We start from the raw sequence: 21,794 nt of genomic DNA on the forward strand, positions 1-21,794 counted from the left end.
GAAAAACTGTAATAACTAGGAAATATCTTCTGAAAGTCTTCTGACAGTGGTAGTATGTTGGGCCCATAATCAGGAAGTTGCTGGATTCGTTTATCCCTCTCTGCTCCAGGGATGTATATCATGGCTGATCCCATGACCCCTCTGACCCCAACTTGCAAACATATTATGACTTTCTGAGCTGTAATGTATATGTGACAAATAAATCCTTCCTTCTTCTGTCACGCTGTGTGTTCTGGTGTCACGCATGTGTTAGAAAGAGATCATTGTACAGAAATAATACTTGTAGTACCTTATAGCTCTACTTGGTATAACTGCACTGATTTCTAAAACTACTGGAGTCCAGTGTTTGTTTGTTGTCTCCACTGTTTCCACTCCATCAGTAAAGCCTGACTTATACTTGATGTATACTTTATACACTAGGGTCTCACAGGGATAATAAAAATTCATCCACCCAAAAAAGTGGCACCATAATTGCTGACAATATCAGAAAAGCTTAAAAAAAAAAACACATTTAACGGTTTTATGATGGACTTTTCATTCATTTCATTCATTCATTCATTCATTTTCTACCGCTTATCCGAACTACCTCGGTTCACGGGGAGCCTGTGCCTATCTCAGGCGTCATCGGGCATCAAGGCAGGATACACCCTGGACGGAGTGCCAACCCATCACAGGGCACACACACACACTCTCATTCACTCACACACTCTCATTCACTCACGCACTCACACACACTACGGACAATTTTCCAGAGATGCCAATCAACCTACCATGCATGTCTTTGGACCGGGGGAGGAAACCGGAGTACCCGGAGGAAACCCCCGAGGCACGGGGAGAACATGCAAACTCCACACACACAAGGCGAATCGAACCCCGACCCTGGAGGTGTGAGGCGAACGTGCTAACCACTAAGCCATCGTGCCCCCCTATGGACTTTTCAATTAAATAAATAATAAATGAATAGATAGATAGATAGATAGATAGATAGATAGATAGATAGATAGATAGATAGATAGATAGATAGATAGATAGATAGATAGATAGATAGATAAAAACAAAAGTTACTCCAGTCCAGCAGGTGGCGGTAATATATCATAACGTTTTATGTTATCCGCCTCAGTCAATTCGAAGAAAAAGAAACTCGGTTCACAACAGTGTGTCCGTCAGTAACGTGCTGGATAATGACACAAGCAGAGAGAGAGCAGGAAAATGAAAAAGATAAAGATAAAGAGCGAGAAAAGGACAAAGAAAAGGAACAACGAGGAGTCAAAAGACCAATTGTTCCTCCTGTTATCACAGAGCCTTTACAAGAGGTCAGTCAGCTCAGTGCTCTACACTCGCTTTAGCAGCTTCCATAAGCACAAGCTTCAATAAGCACAGCTCAGGTTTCACCAGAACATCAACGGTGGTATTGTGATATTTGGGTCCTGAAGTAAACTCTATAAACAAAGCTGGAGTTTTATGTAGTTAACTAGATAACTATTAATAGGTTAGTGAGCTCTCTAGCTAACTGACTCGCTCGGTGAACTGTCAAAAAAGAAATAAACAAACAGCTAATGTTTGTTTATTTATTGACAAGTCAACTAGCTAGTCAATTAGCTAGAGAGCTCACTAAATTATTAATAGTTATCCAGTTAAATATCTGGATATTAATGGATTTTTTTTTCTTTAATCTTTTCATTAACTAGATAATATTTATAATTCGTTTATATTATTGGTGTTTTTCTCCCCCCTATGTGTAGCCCTAATACTTATGAGGCAGAAAACACACCCATTCACTCCTGCCTGCATGTTTATGGGAGGTTGAAGGAAGATCCTAGTGGAAACTCACACAAACCTGAGCTCAGGATCGAACCACATGTTAAACCTGTGTGCTTGAACGTTAATGCTGAAAAAAGTTGTGATTGTTTACATTGCTGGAAAAATTCCTTGAACTTTTTTGCAGTCTAATTCAAATTTCATGACCCTCAATTCAGCAAATCCAAACCAACTTTGTGGTGGTGATCAGCCCTGGATCGCAGACGCTTCGTATCGGCCGAGCTACAGACACCTTGCCTCTTACTCTTCCACATGTCGTTGCCCGGAGACATAAACAGACTGGTCAGCCACGCTATGAGGATGCCTGGCTAATACGGGAAGGCTTGAATGTAAGTTTGAATCGCTTTCAACTTGTTGATACGTGCCATTCGATTGTCTACATTTCCACGTTATACAGACTGATTTACATTTTATACAACTGAGCAATTGAGGGTTAAGGGCCTTGCTCAGGGGCCCAGCAGTGCCAGCCTGGTGGACGTGGGAATCGAACTCACAACCTTCCGATTGGTAGTCCAGCACCTTATGCTCAAGGCTACCACATCATTAATTCTATTTTCTAAAGGTTTTGGTGATCATATGTATAGTTCTGCCCTTTATCATTGTTTGTATCTGCTTCTTCCATCACATTACACAATCTTTTCTAGAGACCAGAGAGTGGGGAACAGCGGCAAAATGGTCTCAAGATGGTTGACCAGGCTATCTGGTCTAAAAAGATGTCCAGTGGGGCCAGAAGAACTCCAGTGTCTGCGGAACAAGTATGCTTTATATGTATGCAGTCTTCAGAAGACCTGGGAGTAGATATATTAGTGAATCTATCAGTGAGCGTGCGTTTATCTTCACAGGCTAGAGTATACAACAGGCAAATCCGTCCAGCTGTTTTGGATTCTAACTCGAGGCACAAATGGACTAATACCATCCACCAGCCAGAATACTTAGTAGGAGATGAGGTGAGAAGTAAAACGTGTGTGTAAGACAAATACGGTAAGCAATAAACACTATAAAAAGTCAAACTTGTTTGCACAGTGGCATTGGTAAGTTATTGTTGCAGCATCTTTCCATACGGAACACTGTTTCATGACGTTTACACGTGGAACGCTGTTGCAACAACGGTACAGTTTTGAAGCTGCTGCGGTGTTAACATGAAGTAGAATGCTGTTAAAATGTGTTTACATGATGTGGAACAATTGCAGGTCATCTACCAAATTTATTCTAAACTGTACCTATACAACTTAGGAATTAGTTTTATTTATTTTTTTTACTGATCATTAACAAGGGGGCACGGTGGCTTAGTGGCTAGCACGTTCGCCTCACACCTCCAGGGTCGGGGTTCGATTCCCGCCTCCACCTTGTGTGTGTGGAGTTTGCATGTTCTCCCCGTGCCTCGGGGGTTTCCTCCGGGTACTCCGGTTTCCTCCCCCGGTCCAAAGACATGCATGGTAGGTTGATTGGCATCTCTGGAAAATTGTCCGTAGTGCGTGAGTGAATGAGAGTGTGTGTGTGCCCTGCGATGGGTTGGCACTCCGTCCAGGGTGTATCCTGCCTTGATGCCCGATGACGCCTGAGATAGGCACAGGCTCCCCGTGACCCGAGGTAGTTCGGATAAGCGGTAGAAGATGAATGAATGAATGAATGATCATTAACAGTTCAGAGATGGAAAGCATGGACCTTGTCCTCTGTTACTTTTAATTCTGTCTGTTATTTTCTCCAAAAAGAAATAAATAATGCAAACTATTATGGACTCACTGTTTTTGATATCATGGAGGTGTTAAAGGTGGGGTGTAGGATGTTTGAAAGCCAATGTCGACATTTGAAATCACCAAAACAAACACGTCCCTAACCCAAATGGGTCCCACCCCTGTATTGATAGCTCCGCCCACACATATATACGTAACCAAGGCAACTAATGGAAAGAAATGTGTCTTTATCATAGCTGAAGGGAAGAACAACACGATTGCAGATAAACAAACAAGTAAAAATGACACACAAGCATAATCATGCAAAGGACGGCATACATTAGTTCTGTGAAACAAAGCAAAACCAACGTTACTCACCTATCGAGAAGGAAAAAAGCGACCTCAGTGTCCCATCGCAGGCCTTCCTGCTCCTTCAGTTCTCTCCAGCGCTGGAAAGCTGATCCTATATTAACACGGGTCCTGCTTCTTGCCTTATCGTAAGCCTTTTTTCGCTTTTCATTTTTATCCTCCATGTCACTGTTTCAATCACTTTCGGCTAATGTCACACATGTGCACTGAACACTCTCTCTGCTGCATATTGACAAGACACGCCCCTTTCTGATCATTGGCTACACGTTTGTTTTGTTTGTTGGCCCGACTCAGTTTTCTGAAGCATTTCTCAAACAACGTACACCCCACCTTTAATATATGTTGTGCACACAACCCAAAATATGAAATGGTATATCAGTTAATGCTGCAGAAAAACCATGCATGATTATTTTTCTTCTCCATCTAAGACTGTGGAAGACTGTACTTCCTTAATAGATAAGACTTTAATTATATTATGGTTATATAAATGATCAACCTTTTTTTTTTCCTGTCATTTTCTATGTCCAGGCGTTATATGTGAACCCCACAGACTGTTATAACTTACACTGGCCTATTTGTCGTGGCCAGCTGAATGTCCACAGTGGACCTGGAGGCTCTCTGACTGCTGTGCTGGCAGACCTGGAAACCATCTGGTCACATGGCATTCAGAAACTTTTAGATGTTCCTCTCAAAGACCTGAAGGTACGGTTTCTATGAGGAAAAATGCACATTGACAACTTGCATATTAATCCAGTGTTTCTTTAATATTAGATTTAGATTTTAAGTTAAAATTTAAACTGATAATGGTGCCAATGAGATGTAGCTCTCGTTGTGTTTTTATCTGTACTTATCTGCGTATTTTAGCCTTTCTGCTCAAACAGATCAGGTTCCAAGCATCAGCGTTCATGCTAATCTTCCCGTTCAGCATACGGCTGATTGAACGGATGTCTCGTTAATAAGACGACGTTGGAAAACAATGATGAAAAGCAGGAGAGGTTGTTCTTTTAGGATTTAACACTAAAACCTGACTGTTAAGTCATTAGGTTTAGAATTGTTGACATTTTTTCCTCCTATTGAAAAAATGCTATTAGAACTGCGACGGCATTAGCAAACAACTGATAACTTCTCACGAGAGGAACAAAATACAGCACAAGAATCATGCAAAATATCACATTTCCATATAAACATACTGAATGTATCATTAACATGGTTAGAACAACTTATCGTCTCAGGGGTTTTTTCCTTGCCATCGTTTCCTCTGGCTCGCTCATTAGGGATAAATATAAACTGAAACTTCAACTTTTGGCATTTTTATATTTTTTAAATATCTTTTATATAATTGAACACGGTGACGTTTTTCACGTTAGACGTCGATTTAAAGGCTGGCAGTTAGGATTGGTTTGACTGTTCGGCTTTGCTTGTGCTCCCAGTATTACAGATGCATCCTCCTAATTCCAGACATATATAACAGACAGCATGTGAAAGAAGTGGTCAATATGCTCCTTGTTAAGCTGGGCTTCTCGGGTAAGTGGCCGAAGCGAACATCACAAATAATCGACATTTATTGTTATATTGTGTTTGACACAATAAACTGATGGCAATTTATGGACACGTCTCAAAGCCCCAATTACTCTGATCTGAGGTTTACTGCATGTCGTCTGTGTGTTTAGCAATCATCGTACACCAGGAGTCAGTGTGTGCCGCGTTCGGCAGTGGAATGAGCAGTGCGTGCGTGGTAGATGTGGGTGATCAAAAGACCAGCGTGTGTTGTGTGGAGGATGGCGTTTCCCACCGAAATTCCAGGTTAGGTGTATTTTTGTTTACAAAGAGTGAGTGAATATGTTTAAGTGAATTCTAGAACTTTGCATTTGCACAGTAACCAAATTTGACTATTATGACTACATCATCCATAACTGAGCAACAACATCCTAATGCAGAATTACCAACAGTCCTAGAACGACGAAGCAGAATACTGATATTTCTAGCACAACACACGTATGTTTCGCCCTCTACAGGCTTTGTCTTGCATATGGAGGCTCAGATGTGACCCGATGTTTCTTTTGGCTGATGCAACGAGCAGGCTTTCCTTACCGAGAGTGCCAGCTAAGCAACCGACTGGACTGCATGTTGCTGCAGCAACTTAAAGAGTCTTTTTGTCACCTTGACCAGGTACAATACACACACACACACATCATATCCTGCTTCAGTAAATGCAGAAGGAATTTTTTCATATCTTTTCCCTCCAAACAGGACATATGTGGTTTGCAAGATCATGAGTTTCGCACCCGCTTCCCAGAATCCTCAGTGTTCCTCTATCAGTTACGGCTCGGAGACGAGAAGCTACAGGTACTTAATATAACAACAACAGTTCTCATATTGCACAATCCGGCATTATAAAAGTTATTAGATATGTTATGTAGGTAATTACTTACAGTAATTTGCATATTTAACTGGCTGCACCTCAAACTTGAAGATGAGCAGAGCTTTAAATATCAAATGGAGTTTTATTAAAAAACATGTTCTGTGAGTGAAAATTTCAAGCGTGTAATGTGCCGACTGAAATCGACGTAACCCGTCATCTATGATCTATTTAGATTTTCTTTTGAACAGCTTACCTATTTTTGTTTGTGTGCGTCTTTTATATGTTTGTCCTTGTTCCTAGGCTCCCATGGCTCTGTTCTACCCTGCTGCATTTGGAATTGTAGGACAGAAGATGACCAGTTTGCAGCATCGTTCCCAGGGAGATCCCGAGGATCCGCATGACGAACACTACCTATTAAGTACTCAAAGCAAGCAAGACCAAGTACATTCTCCTTCTCTGCTCAATCACAGCATAAGCTCTTATTGTGTCATATACGTTGTTTCTGCAATGTTGTTGTTGTTTTTTTCCCCCTTCAGTCTTCTAAATCCATGGAAAGGAAAGGTCTCTCTAAGCCTTCAGGCTTTGAGGGTGAATCCAGCAGCCAAGCTGGTGACCAATCAGAGAGAGGAAACCAAGACGTGGAGCTTGGCCATTCACAGGGAGATACTCTTCAGAGCGGAGCGGACAATGAAGATATTCCTTCTGTCCTTATGTCCAGGAAGTCAGCAGTGACCCAGTTTGAAGGCAAAGCTCTTGGACTGGATAAAGCAATTCTGCACAGTATCGACTGCTGTGGTAAAAAAAAAAAAACACCACCACACAAACTAACAGCATTGCTTGTTTTGTCTCAGATGAGTCACTTAGACATACTGTCTTCATGTCCACTTATTATGATCATCAGTGTGGGTGTAATAAGGAAACTGACTCCTTTAAACAGAACATGTAAAGATTAACCCAGAATATAAACATACAGACACACACAGGTACACTTTATCAGGAACACTTGTAGAGTGTCTGTTAAATCAGACCATCGTGTGGCAGCAGTGCAGCGCATAACATAGTGTAGGTGTAAGTCAAGAGCTTCCTTTAAAGGTGGGGTGCACGATGTTTGAAAGCCAATGTTGACATTTGAAATCACCAAAACAAACACGCCCCTAACCCAAATGGGTGTCATCCCTGTTTTATAGCTCCGCCCCTCACATACATGCGTAACCCAGGCAACTAATATGGCGAAACCTGCTGGGGCAGCTGGCTGAGGGGATAATTTTATCAATAAATGAACTCAATGAGTAATACTATGGTAATACAAATGTGTTTTTGTAGTACTGTGTGTTAGCTCAGTAGCTCCGTTTCACAGTTCAGTTCTCTCCAGCGCTGGAAAGCTGATCCTATATTAACACAGGTCCTGCTTCTTGAAGCATTTCGTAAACAATGTACTGTACAACCCACCTTCAATGTTTATAGCCAAACAGACAGTGTGAAGTTTGTCATTGTGGGTTTGGGTGAGTCTGTGCCCATATTAACCTTGGCTGTTCTTGGCTGATCCTGTTCTTGGCTGACATTAGTTAAACCCAATGTGACCTGTTGCTGTTGTATTCCAGCCACCTCAAGGATTGATGATTTGTGCATTTTGAGATGCTTTTCTGCTCAACATGTTTGTAGTATAGAGTGTTTTTATGAGTTTCTCTAATCTTCCTGTCAGCTCAAATCAATCCAATTTCTTCTGAACATTTCTTATCAACAAGCCATTTCTGCCTTACCTTTTGTTTTTGTTTTGTTTTTTGCATTATTCTTCGTTAACTCTAGACATCCCATGAAATCCCAGAATATCTGCAGCTTTTGAAATGTTCACCTTGCACCAAAAACTATAACATTTGTTACATTGTTAGTCAGTGAGATCACATTTTCTTTCCTCAGTAAAGTATAAACAGTAACTCTTGAACTGTATCCACATGATTTTACGGAGAGTGGAGTTCTGTCAGCAGATCGTAAATAGGCTTTCAAAGGAGATTTGGAAGTTTGTTTAGATCAAATCTGAAATTTCACCAAAATCTTTATAATTGTAATGTTAGGAAAGTAGCCTAAAATGAAATATGAGTTTTGGATTTCTCCTCAGCATCGGATGAAACGAAGAGGAAGATGTACAGCTCGGTGTTGGTGGTGGGCGGTGGACTTCTGTTTCATGGTGCCCAAGAATTCCTTCAGCATCGTATTCTCAACAAAATGCCTCCATCTTTCCGGCGGATGGTCGAGAACGTCGAGGTCATCACACGGCCGAAGGTACCTACATGGATGTTGCCCTTTTTTTTTTATTATTTGTTGTATTTGAATTATTCGTACAGAAACTCTTACACTAAGCTTAAAGGTCCTAAATTGTACAGAAAACCTTTCTAATATTTCTATACATTGACTTATTGAGGTCATTAGCATATTTTATTCAGCCTCATTTCATCCTTTCTTCAAGCGTCACACAGATGATTGAAAGTCTTTATTATGAAAGTGAACTTTTTCTGGTGTGAATGTGTTTAATATTAAACCAGCACTTAATTTTATGTTAGTTTTAGCACTAGATGTAAAGCTTATTGTCTGAACATCATTTCCTGCTCACCTGGGTGTCTGCCTGCCATTTCAACCTGCTCAAAACAACCTTAAACTTGTGTGTGAAGAGCAAGAAAGAAAGTCAAAACATGTTTCTTGCTGTTAACGTAGCGGTCTGTGTGCAATTTTTAGTCTATATTTTAGTGCATAGAAGTGCTGTATATGTGTTTGTAGGCAGACTAGGCTAGTACTGTAGTCTAGCAGCAATTTAATGAAACATGACAGGAACGGATTGAATATAAAACTTTATCTAGTGGCATTTTTGTAAAAGCATCTCTGTAGATCAGTAGCACAACTTCATAAGGTAGATAACTATGAGACATGAACCATTCCACTGATCTGCCAACCAAAATAACATTCACGTGTCTTATTTTTGAAGAATACAAAGTAATTCATTAAGGCTTATGCTACATGCACCCAGTCGCCAGTCTCTGTACTATGAAGTCTCTAGTAGGTTTTAGTAGGTTTATCAGGGGGTGGCACATTCCACCTAACAGCAGATCAGGTTTCTTGCCACTGAAATGAAACATTCTGAAGAGAGATTTGGCGTTTGTGTATAAAATTCAGCACCAGAATGCACCATATCATACGAGATGAAGGAGAAGCAAGGTGGGATCTTCGCCAATCCTATCTTCAAGCACACTGATGGTCGCTGCACCAAGTTGCTCCATATTTACATAGAGTTCAACTTTTCTCAGATTTGTTACATCCCTGTGACATCCATGGACACGCCCACATCTACAGTTTCTAGTTGTATTTGTGAACGCAGCAATAAGTGGTGGTAAGGACAGGTGTATTATAGGTCCGACTGATTTAATACAGATAAAGAAAAAAATAATCCTGCTCCAGGTCTCCCTTCATAGAACTTGGCACCAAAATTGTCTGTATGGTCAGTTTTTTGTGTTACAAGTTGAAGGTGATGGAAAATTAGCTGTCAATCACACAGGGTTCCTTCTTTTATTCATTCATCTTCCCTTCTTCAGTCCATGACCAAGAAATCAATCAAAGCCCATTATCTTTGGATGAATGGAAGAACTACTTCTACTTTCAGCTTTTCCCCTTTTTTAAGGGTTGCGAAAGCTAATCATCTATTTCCACCTAACTTTATCCTCGGCATCCTTTACTCTCGCACCAATTACCTTCATATCCCCTTTCAACACATCCATATATCTCCTCTCTGGCCCTCCTCTTGACCTCTTACCTGGCAGCTCCATCTCCAACATCCTTCTACCAATATAACCATCTCCCTCCTCTGTACATGTCCAAACCATCTCAATCTATCCTCTCTGACCTTGTCCCCAAAACAGCCAACCTGAGGTGATGTGTTCCTAATCCTGTCCATCCTCGTCACTCCTAAAGAGAACCTCAACATCCTCATCTCTGCTACCTCCATCTCTGTCTCATGTCTTTTCCTCACTGATACAGTCTCTAACCCATACAGCAGAGCTGCTCTCACTACTGAATGGAACACCTTTCCTTTAATTGGATGAATGGATGAACCAGTTCGTAAAAAGCAAATGGAGGAATTGAGGTTAAGAATGATACTCGGATGTTTTCTATACAGACATCTTATTGTTGATGTGTTTGTGATGCAAAAATCACCAGACTCGCTACATGCCATAACACTAGAGAAAAAAAGATTCATTTACAGCTAGGAATTATATGTGCTATATTTATCCGGTAAGGCAGCATTTCATAAGAATTCTCATAAATGTATACAAGTAATGCAGTAAAAAAAAAAGATGATCCAGTATATTGGATCCAGATGATTGTATATTTGGTCAGATACTGTATTTCAGCCAGGTAACCTTTAATAATGTCTCTGTAGGACATGGACCCTCGGCTCACGGCTTGGAAGGGTGGAGCCGTTTTGGCGTGTCTGGACACCACCCAGGAGTTGTGGATCCACCAGGGAGAGTGGCAGAGATTTGGCGCACGCATGCTCCGTGAAAGAGCAGCTTTTGTTTGGTGAAATGTGTGTTTGCGTGCGTGTGTGTGTGAGAGAGAGAGAGAGAGAGAGAGAGAGAGAGAGAGAGAGAGAGAGAGAGAGAGAGGGTGGGTGCATGCATGTAAAAGAGTTGTGTGCATGAGAAAGAATGTGCCTGAATGTGCATGAGTGCGTGTGCATGAGAGAAAGTGTGAGTGTGTGTGTGAGAGAGTGTGTGTGTGTGTGCATGAGAGAAAGCATGTGTGAGAGAGAGTGAGTGTGTGCATGAGAGAAAGAGTGTGTCTGTGTGTGAGAGAGAGTGTGTGTGCATGAGAGAGAATGTGTGTGTGAATGTGCAAAAGAGTGTGTGCATGAGAGAAAGTGTGTGTGTGTGCGCACACAAGAGAGAGAGGGAGAGTGTGTGTGCGCACACAAGAGAGAGAGGGAGAGTGTGTGTGCGCACACAAGAGAGAGAGGGAGAGTGTGTGTGTGCACACAATATAGAGAGGGAGAGTGTGTGTGTTTATGTGAGAATGTGTACATGAGAGAAAGGTGGTGTGTGTAAGAGAGAGTGTATAATGCACGCAATGGACAAATGTATTGTTGCTGTATATATTATTTGCTAAGGTAAATGCAAAACTCTTTATATATGTGCAGAACTCATCATTTTTTCACCATGGTTTCTAAAAAAATGCAGATGCAGTTGTTGAATTAAAAAAAAGAAAAACAGATTTTATAATCTATACAAACGCAAAGGTTCCTTACTGTGTGGTATCCTGTTTTTCTTGATATCAAAGATGTGACCTTCACATATGCGTATCATCACATTTTGCTAACCGTCAGTCTCTGAGTATCTGATTAACTAAACATGAACTCCTTATCTTATCAAAGACAGGATATAACTTGTTACACAAGTTACACAACACTGATCAATAGATACGAAGTTCTGTTAGCTGTTGGGACGAGCTGATAAAAGAATGGTTCAACCAAAATCCTTTGAAATCGTGTGTAAAAATATGACAGAAGGAGTAAATAAAAGCACAGACGATCAAAATCATAATATAGAATCTAACACCAAGTATAAAATGTCATTTATACAGTCATATTACATGATAGGTTTTTTTGTGAATTCAAATTGTTTCAAGAATTTTCTTGAATGTATACTCTTAGGAAAAGTAACAGAAAGGTAAGGCAGTTAAACTAGACTTTATCATAGTCTACGATCTAGACTTCGACTCAGTATCTTCACTCAGCAATTTCGACTCGTCCAACATCTGCACGGTATCTCGGACCTTCCTGGCTCTGTCTTTACAGCCGTATGACTCAAACCTGCAGCTTGAGATTGTTCCTTCTTTCCTAGAGGAAATTTGATGAAGTTTCTCCAGATCCCTGGGCAGAGTAAGGGTCTTGCATCCTCTGAGCTCCACTGGCATTGTACTTCTGAGCCCACCGTGGTTCAGGTGCACCACCAAGAACTTATGGTGCTGCTGGGGATCATGGGCACAACTGGCAACCAGGGTTAGTGCCAGTGAAAAAAGTTCACATGCAGACGCTGGGACCGTGTAATCAGTTACGACGCTTCCCATGTTGGGTTTTAAGGCGGCTGTGGAAAAGTGTGGATTTCAGGTTAGTATTCAGGTTTATATATTCGTATCTTACTCAATTAACATGAAAGAACCTTGTTGAAATTTAAAGTAGCTTCAGAGATTAGGTGATCAGAGATTCCCTTTATAAAATCACACGAGTCTTCACAAATTCAGGTTCAGTGATTTCAGTTTTTAGAACATATTCAAAACACTGTATTCAGGTTAGAGTTTTCATTTATGTGCTCAGATTTGTTTGGGTAAATCAGGCTCAGTCGATTTGATTAAAATGTAAATATTTGTCTGTGTTGTATTTCTTTCCATGGGAGAGATCGTAACCCACCCACCCCCCCCACCCCCCATTGTCTGTCTGTCTGTCTAAAGGTAAGAACTATTCTTTAACTAGCCCTTGAAGAACCCATTTATTAAAAATGTACAATATGGACACTGAATCATATATCAGTCCCGCCAGCGTTTTTTTTTTTTGTTTTTTTTTTGTGACTCTTGCTGAATTTTTTGGTAAAATACTTGAACTGGTGAAATTGCCAGCACATGATTCTACTTTCAAACTCCTAGCAGTGAAGACACATATGTAATGATTTTATATGATCGCTTTACTTATGTTTGACTCACATCAGTTGAAGAGGGCTTTGGCTAAATGTGTTGTCATGACGTCATGCTACACGTTTTTACACAAATCTGTGTATAAATTGTGGTACAAACTGGAATTTGTTTGATTTTGTCTTCATTTTAGTGACTGCAAAATCAGGAAATCCTGGAAGAACTGATTTATGCAGTCTAATACATTTCAGTATTTCACATTTGACTTTGACTGAAAATTCCTAAACATAATGCAACAGGTTCTGCAACAACAAACCCTATAAAGGTTTGAAAGCATTAACAAACTACAACTAGGCAAAATATTAGCATGTTACCTGTGTCCGTGCTGAACTCGGTGTGTTGAGGTGGCAAGACGATGAGAACTTTCTCAGCACAATCCACTTGTGAGTTCAGCCAGCGCAATGGGCCCTGTTCTGCCAGACTGCCTCTCTGCCACACATCAATGATGACATTCAGCTCTTTATGACTTTGCAGGAAGTCAGCTATTGCCATCACAGCATTCTGGAACACACTATCCACTGCAGGATACACCACCAGCACTCCCACTGATCCCCCAGAGTCGAGTAAACCCCTGGAATAGCCAGATCTCTTCCACCATCTCAGTTGGCCTGGGAACATAGAGTAAGCATTGTGGTATTTGAGGGATAATGGAAAAAGTCATGCTGGCAGAAAGGCTTAAATAAGTTGATGTACGGTGCAGAACTGTCCTGATTTTGTAGTTTTAAAACCTGGAACTGAAATGGACTTAACTGGGATCTTTACACTAAAGTTTGTAAAATTCTTTACAAATATCTAAAAAAAAAAAAAAGCAATATAAAAATATAACCCAAATATTACAGGATTATACATACATCATACAATATTATGTGCATGGTTGTGTACGTGAGGGACAGAATTTGAATTTGACTTTATTTTGAATGGGTTGATGAAGTGTGGAGGATGTAAGTTCTTCTGCAAGGCACCAAATCACCAAGGCACCAATACAGATTATCGCTTGAAAATTGCCAACTCATGTCTCTAAGTTGATACAATTCCATTTTTGAGCTCACTGAAATCCAGATATCTCTAAATTGTCATCAGGCAAATAATGGTGGAAGACCAGAATACTTAACACATCATCACCTCAAGTGAAGTGCAGAGGAATGAAAAATAACTTAATACTTACAGATAAACAACAAAGTAATAGCTACTGCACACCCAATGCTGATCAGCAGGATGGAAGTTTCGTTTTTCTTAGGCTCTGGAAAGAAATGCCACACCTGCTTAAAATTTTATCGCAGTTTAAAGATACATGTTTGTTTAAGGATGCTATGATTTCTTACCTTCTGTTGCTGCATCTGTAGGTGGAACTACAATTATACAACAGTAATCGGTTAGTAAAAATAAACAGGATATTTCATCTCTCTTCGATTCACTATTTCCGGACTGAATTTCTGTTTATGCACTTTATGTTCTGTTACATTTATTTGAATAGAAATTATTCAGGCTGATGGCGAGACTAGAGCCAAACTTGGGAACCGTGTTCAAGACAAGAGCACATCATTGGGGCATCAGACCACTACAGGGCACTACATACATACAGCAGGGGGCAATTTTGCACCACCAGTTCACTTACAAGCACGGTTTTGGGAGGTGGAAGGAAAGTCGTAAGGATTCGGGCAGAATATACAAAAGTTCACAAACAGCTCATGGTCAAAACCTAACTGTGATGGACCAACAGCTTCCCTGAGTCCTGCTGGTGTGCAGTGTATGAACTTGAGACAATGACAATGTTGAGATTCAATGGTATAAATCAAGAATTTGGGACATTTCCTTGGGTTTCAACCCTTTTTACAAGCAGACATTTTAATTGGTATAAACAAATGAATCATTTTATCGCTGCAAGTCTGATTAAATTAGTCAGGGCACTGTTGGCTTTGGATAACCTAGCATTTTAGTGTTGAAGATAACGGCTTCATTTTTGCTTATGAACAAGCACTTGGGGTACCTCAGAGAGTAGAAATGGGTTCTCACCAATTACTCTGTAGATAGAAACATTTGAGTGAAAATAATACGGTTTTGTTTTGTTTTTTCTTTTTTATGAATATGTTTCCCCAGTAAGCTAGGAATAATCTGAAATAATTTACAAATCCTTAAAGAATTCAAGAATTGAGAGACTGGTTTTTATATGAGCCATTAACCACCAGTGTGCAGCATGACATGACAAACAAATTCAATGATAAATGTGGACGCCACAAAACAGATGCAAATTCTATTTTAAATTTAAAAACAAAAGGGTTAAAGGCTCTGTTCATGCCTCATTTCAAAACTATTCCATGTGCTGAGAACAACACTAATGGGGCACAACTTTCTTTCATGCTCTATTTTGTTTTCTATATTGTTCTGGGCATCTTAACAGAATATATTGTACATACTGCAGTCTTAAAATAAAACTAGAATACTCACCTTGACAGTCTACTTTGCGAGAAACTGATTTGCACGTGACTCCACAATACTCAAAAAACGGTGTTATCTGTAATGGATCCATTTTTTTATTTATTAACTCTTCAAGTCAAAAATTGAGGTCTAATGTAACATATTTCTTGAAAGACTATTAGGCTATTCTAAACCTAATGTTGTAACGAATGAAGTTTTTAATGGAATGACACCGGTACACACCCATATTTCAAGATTTTCACATGGCCCTGAATACGTCACGTGTCTTGTAAGCGTCTCGATGTCTCCTTTCTGCGAGATAACACAGAAAACAAACAGCATTTCTTATTAATAATTTTCTCAGATCAAAGGTTTACAAATAATCCAACCACTAATTAGAAAGAACCCAAGCATAACGTACCACTTTCACCTCAGTAAAGTTTAGTATATACAGTCCTCTTCGCAGTCTGATCTCGTACTTCTCCGAGTTCAAGTGAGAATCGAAGATCACTTGTATTCCATCCTTCATCCAGGTTGTAGTAATTTCCCAGTGCTCTGACAGGGTAAGTCATTAAATGGTTGAACACTGTACATTCTGTTTCTAGATGCCTAATTAATATAGCACCACTCATGATAATTATTTATAATCTCTTGTGATGGAAGAACAAGCAAAGATTGGTTCAGACTGGCTTGAGACTGTCTTTGTGTTATTTTTCACATATTTCTTAAATTCCAGAACTAGCATTGATCATAACTTGATTGCATCTGTATAGAAAATTAAAACGATCTGTCACAACAGCACACAGCAGCATGGCTACTGTAAGTATGGACTGACATCCCATCTGTAACCCATAAATGGCAACCCATGGTTCCCACGCTGAAAGCATGATAGTCCCATTAAGGTATGTAAACATATTTCTTTTTCTTTAACTTTAATTGTCATGACAATTTTGTCGATTGTAGATTCTGACTTGACCCTGACCAGGATAAAGTTGGATGAATGAATGATTGTTTTGCTGAAGATTTTCAAATCAACGTTTCTAGTCAGTAAACATCCCAATAATGCCATCACTTTGTGTTGGCTGCTATTATTATAAATAAATATAATATTATATACATTTTATACTACTTAAAACGTCTACCATATTTCTGATTGAGTTCATTTAAACTTTACATTCTGCTCCAGACTTTTCCATTCTGTTCTATTTCTGCTGTACTAAAGTGCACAGCAACCTTTATTTATTAATAATAATGTGCTAGTACATCAAATATTTTCCCCTTATTACTGCCCTGTGATGTAATTGCCTCATACCATTGTTTTGGGTAGAAAGGTCCTGTTTGTTCTGTAAACATGTTGAATGATCCCTCATCCTTTCATTATCACATCCTGCAAGGGCCAAGGAAACATTACAACACATCTGAAGAAGAATAAATTATCTGAAAAAAAGAATAAATAAATAAAAAAACTTACCAGGCACTTGTACTTCTGCCTGCTTTGAGTATTTGTGTCGCTCTTGAGGTGGTGCAGGGGGAAGATTATAGGCAGCTACATGGTAAGAGCTGCTGGGTTCAATATTGACATCTGTAGCTGTGAAGTTGAACCAAATCTAAATAATACAACGGGAACATTAGATATGAATATGTGGCTTAGAGAACCAAAGCAGTTTGATCCATTTGGCAGAAGCTTTTATCCAAAATGATTCAAGAAAGCTGAGCCTAAAAACTCATCGGTGAATTTAAGTCTTAATGCCAAAGACTCATCAGTGAATAAAATATCCACTGTTTTTTTTTTTTGTTTTGTTTTTGAATGCCTTGACTTTATAATTTCAGCCTGTAAACCAGGAAAGAATCAATTGTTGAAGAAATTGGAACTCACATTCATTCATTCATTCATTCATTCATCTTCTACCGCTTATCCGAACTACCTCGGGTCACGGGGAGCCTGTGCCTATCTCAGGCGTCATCGGGCATCAAGGCAGGATACACCCTGGACGGAGTGCCAACCCATCGCAGGGCACACACACACTCTCATTCACTCACGCAATCACACACTACGGACAATTTTCCAGACAACAATTTTCCGGACAATTTGCCAATCAACCTACCATGCATGTCTTTGGACCGGGGAGGAAACCGGAGTACCCGGAGGAAACCCCCGAGGCAGGAGGAGAACATGCAAACTCCACACACACAAAGCGGAGGTGAGAATCGAACCCCCAACCCTGGAGGTGTGAGGCGAACATGCTAACCACTAAGTCACCGTGCCTCTTACCTGATACCTGTTCTTTACAATTTTAATATTCAAACTATAAATTATACATTTAAAAAAAATCTAATAGAGTGTTTAATCAAATAAGGCCAAATTCCTTACCTGCTGTAAATCACCAGTGTGGATCTGTTTTGAAGTAAATGGAGGTTGATATATACATCTGTACCCCAGTGTGTTAACTTCAATCCATGTGCTATTGATACTGTGAATGCTACCTAGAAAAGCAACAATCAAATGATTCTTCCAACTTTGCTAGATTTTGGTGACAGTCAAAAAGTACATATGCAAAGCTAAACCTGAAAAAAAACCATGCCTAAATATATTATTAATAATATTGCATATCAAAAACTAATACCGAATGTACCTAATGGATGTGACCTGCAAGGAAATTTATTATTTTTTTAATCTTTAAAACAAAAGATTACAATGTTTTGGTTGTCATGCTGGAGATGACTAAACAGCTGAAGATGTGTGTACATGTCATAATTCACAGGCTCAATTTGACTTTTAAAATAAGGTCAAATGAATAATTTTCTTAATAAATATCAGAAATCATAGTACTCACTATCAATGTTTATAGACCATGTTATGTTGAGAGCAAGAGATGCTGGAGCTCCATTCAGAGATATAAGTTGAAGTTTGAGATCACGTAGTGGAGAAGGATTGGATTTGGGTGGTGGCCACCATTGGTCAGGTTTCAAATCTTGAACAGAATATTGTGAAAAAAACATGACCAAACATGTCTTAAGGTTTTTTAAGGTAGGTTAGTTTAAGGGTAGGTCAGTTTATTTTGATTTGTTTGTTGGATCCAATATTGTTGTCATTTTATTTTCTGTATTTATTAGGCTTTATATTTGCACCAATTTAAGCTTTAACTTGTAACCACTCTGTTTTTAGCACACACATTATATAGTCATAGACACCAGAGCATCACATGGAAATGTGGGTCTTCCCCAAACTGCTTGTTGTAAGATTGAATTGACTAAAATACCTTTGTATTCTGTAGCATTAGGATTTTCCTTCATTGAAACTGAGCGTTTTAGCACAAAACTGATCGCAACTGCACTGAAGATTTAAATGGAAACACTAACTTTTGCACCAGGGCTTCTGACATCAGTGCCCAGCCTCTATAATGCTCTCATTCCTAAATGGGAAATCATCACAGAATCTCAAAAACCTAGTGGAAAACCTTTCCAGAAGGGTGACTGCTAAAATAAGTGAACCACCTTCATATTAATGACAAACATACTGTAGATGGGTAGGAGGGTCAGGTCGAGCTATATTTTTGCCTAGTAAACAACATACCTATTTTTCCTAAAATATTAAATATTTTTGCAATTTTGTCATCAATTTACTGCTTCAACTTCACTAACTCCAGTAGTTTATCCTGTTAACTGTGTTGTAAGCAGAAGGATTCAAACCAAATAGAATTCCAGTCTATTTACACACCAATTCACATCTAGGGGTAATTTACTTTAGCCAGCCAATTTTAGCTAAGCTTAAATTCTCTCTCTAACCTACCTGAATGTTTTTGGGTTTTCAGAGATCTGAATCTACATACTGAAGACCTGCAACATGTGTATTTTGAAGATTACTCTTTTAAAGCAACCATCAAGAATGGTAAGAAAGCTGCTTTTCAGCTCTATTCATTCAGACAATAACTTTTTATTTCTTGACCAAAAATAAATAATTTAAGTAAATTCAATTTTAACTAACCATTCAATTATTATTTATTCCAGATATTAAAGTGTGTTCATTGGCATCTTCCTGATTGATCCAGATTTAGACAAAGGACAACTGCTCACAACTTACCTGCGAGAGATTTGCTCTTTCGTGCTTTGGTGAATCTTTGACTGTTGATTATTTCACCGTTGGTTTGATTTATTTGTACAGAATATTGCAGCAACTCATTCTTTTTACACAATCTGTAAGTCAAATAAACATATCTATCTATCTATCTATCTATCTATCTATCTATCTATCTATCTATCTATCTATCTATCTATCTATCTATATATATATGTTTGTGTATATGTGTGCTTTGGCTAAACTAAAGGGATGTTATGAAACTTGATATTGTGATAAAATGTTCAATCTATCTCTCTATCAGAACTACATTAGTACATAATGTCCAAAGTACAGCAGAAGCTTACAAACTAAACAAATTGGAGTAATTTCTAGCGTTCGGGATCCCAACCATTTTGTGCCTGTCATAGTTTTAATAAAGCTAAAAACAAAGAAAGCTCCCATATGAGGCCAGAGTTGGTTTTGCAGAAAAAATTGTTTCAAGTGGTAGGTTACAATTCAAGATATATTTACATTACTAATCCTACATTTATCATGGAAGGAGCAGCCAATGAACACTATGCCAGACAGACACACTCCTGCTCTGTGGTTTAAATTCAGCTACTCTTGGGGAAAAAAAGAGAAGAAACATTGGGAGAACAACTTGGTTAGATTAATAACAGATAACTAATTTCACTTTAAAGATACATATATCACTTACCATTTGTTTTGTTACATGTCACAGCCTGTGTAAAAAGTACAAGTCAACAACAGCAACAAAAGCAAAAGTTTTTAAACTTGTGTGTATATATATATATATTAGTTAGTCATTTTAAGTATTCAACCCTTTATTACTTACTATATTGAGATTAATGCTGTCAGTAGCTGCCAGATGAAGCAGGCAGAGGCAAAATACACTTCTGATGGTGACTAACAGCTCCATTGAACAAACATCTGAATCTGCAAAGAGCCACATGAAAAGAGCTCTGAGAAATCAGCACCTAACCAGCAAGATAAACTGCTGAGGGTTTTTTTTCTGCTCTGCCTTTTTTGTTTGGGCAAGCCCACTAAACTAAAAATGTCCTTTCTAACTTAACACACTGTAGATTGTTTAAATACAGATGAAAGTTTTGTGTAACTCCACCTATTCATATACAGTTAACAGTTTTTTTTCCAGAAAATATGGGACGGTCAATACACAGATGACATTTGGGTTTCAGCTGTAAGGATGATTTTGAAAGCTTTTATTTCCTGATATTCACACCATAGAACATGACATTTTTGATGGCAGGTGAACACAATTTAAGTGAGCAAATAAGGACCAGGTAGACTAAAGTAAATTATTAATTATTAAAGTGAGTAACGCTTAATATTTGGTTGCATATCCTTTGTTTATAGTGCCCCTGGAGCAGAAAGCCTTGCTCAGGGGCCCAGCAGTGCAAAAATCATTAAACCAGTACCTAAACCACTTGAGCCACCACTGCAGAAACTGCAGCAAGCTGGTGACCCCATGACATCATTGAACTGTTACATTCCTCTTTTGTAATGCTTTTTTAGATTTCTACTTTCTATTTCCTCATTCAGTTTTTTTTTTTAAATCAGAATCAGGTTTATTGGCCAAGTGTGTTGACACACAAGGAATTTGGTTCTAGCTGTTTGTGACTCTCAAAAGTACAGACATAAATAACACTATAATTTCTATAATTTATAATTAATAATTTCGATATCGCTTGAAAAAGCCATGGGTTTAAGTAAGTGCCATGTGTTGATCTACTAAATAGAAGGTTTTTAGCCCCCAAGCAAGGCCCCTAAACCTCTTTTATACAACTGCTCAGTTGTATAGAAAATGAGATAAAATTTATATACTCTGGATAAGGATGTTGGCCAAATGCTATAAATATAAATCTCATATTTAACTCAAATTTAACAATGTCTTTTGCAAGTATCCGCTTTCATATCGTTCAGATATAATTTTTTTTATTATTTGTAATGGTTTTCATAGATGTATAAATAAAGAATCCGTTTTTTTAGTTATATAAAAAACAATACAAAGTTTGATCTTATATTATTATTATTATTATTATTATTATTATTATTATTATTATTATTATTATTACATTCAGTAAATGTCAGGAACACAGACAGTCAGACAATATGAAAAACAATACAAAGTTTGATCTTATATTATTATTATTATTATTATTATTATTCCGTTCAGTAAATGTCAGGAACACAGACAGACAGACAGACAGACAGACAATATGAAAAACAATACAAAGTTTGATCTTTTATTATTATTATTATTATTATTATTATTATTATTATTATTATTATTATTCCGTCCAGTAAATGTCAGGAACACAGACAGACACAC

The 21,794-nt window shown here is 38.5% G+C and overlaps 2 protein-coding genes across 7 annotated transcripts; one reads left to right on the plus strand and one right to left on the minus strand.

Annotated features, from left to right (window-relative positions):
• Positions 1-1,125: 1,125 nt before the first annotated feature.
• On the plus strand, positions 1,126-19,592 carry actr8 (actin related protein 8). Of its 4 annotated transcripts, XM_060882456.1 has the most exons (17): positions 1,126-1,313; positions 1,977-2,147; positions 2,463-2,573; positions 2,661-2,765; positions 4,389-4,562; positions 5,291-5,384; positions 5,531-5,663; positions 5,876-6,029; positions 6,111-6,206; positions 6,523-6,663; positions 6,759-7,017; positions 8,339-8,502; positions 10,649-12,373; positions 16,166-16,268; positions 17,197-17,567; positions 19,179-19,255; positions 19,375-19,592. In XM_060882456.1, the coding sequence occupies exons 1-13, from the start codon at positions 1,182-1,184 to the stop codon at positions 10,790-10,792; spliced, it is 1,878 nt and encodes a 625-aa protein (XP_060738439.1). In that variant the 5' UTR covers positions 1,126-1,181; the 3' UTR covers positions 10,793-12,373; positions 16,166-16,268; positions 17,197-17,567; positions 19,179-19,255; positions 19,375-19,592. The 4 variants fall into 4 exon arrangements, with proteins under 4 accessions (XP_060738439.1, XP_060738438.1, XP_060738442.1 ...); XM_060882455.1 differs by having other exon boundaries at positions 16,166-17,567; XM_060882459.1 differs by lacking the exon at positions 17,197-17,567.
• On the minus strand, positions 11,827-20,498 carry LOC132854195 (interleukin-17 receptor B). 3 transcript variants are annotated; one of them, XM_060882460.1, is made up of 13 exons: positions 20,280-20,498; positions 19,969-20,041; positions 18,201-18,338; positions 17,738-17,850; positions 16,838-16,973; positions 16,679-16,753; positions 15,788-15,921; positions 15,610-15,678; positions 15,397-15,463; positions 14,274-14,300; positions 14,117-14,191; positions 13,266-13,559; positions 11,827-12,350 (listed from the first exon to the last, which is right to left on the minus strand). In XM_060882460.1, exons 1-13 carry the CDS (start codon positions 20,394-20,396, stop codon positions 11,965-11,967), a joined length of 1,704 nt encoding a protein of 567 aa, XP_060738443.1. In that variant the 5' UTR covers positions 20,397-20,498; the 3' UTR covers positions 11,827-11,964. The 3 variants fall into 3 exon arrangements, with proteins under 3 accessions (XP_060738443.1, XP_060738444.1, XP_060738445.1); XM_060882461.1 differs by lacking the exon at positions 19,969-20,041 and adding an exon at positions 20,142-20,166 and having other exon boundaries at positions 20,280-20,495; XM_060882462.1 differs by lacking the exon at positions 20,280-20,498 and adding an exon at positions 20,142-20,159.
• Positions 20,499-21,794: the final 1,296 nt, after the last annotated feature.

Source organism: Tachysurus vachellii, chromosome 11 (genome assembly GCF_030014155.1).
Source record: "Tachysurus vachellii isolate PV-2020 chromosome 11, HZAU_Pvac_v1, whole genome shotgun sequence".
Classification (NCBI taxonomy): Eukaryota; Metazoa; Chordata; class Actinopteri; order Siluriformes; family Bagridae; genus Tachysurus; species Tachysurus vachellii.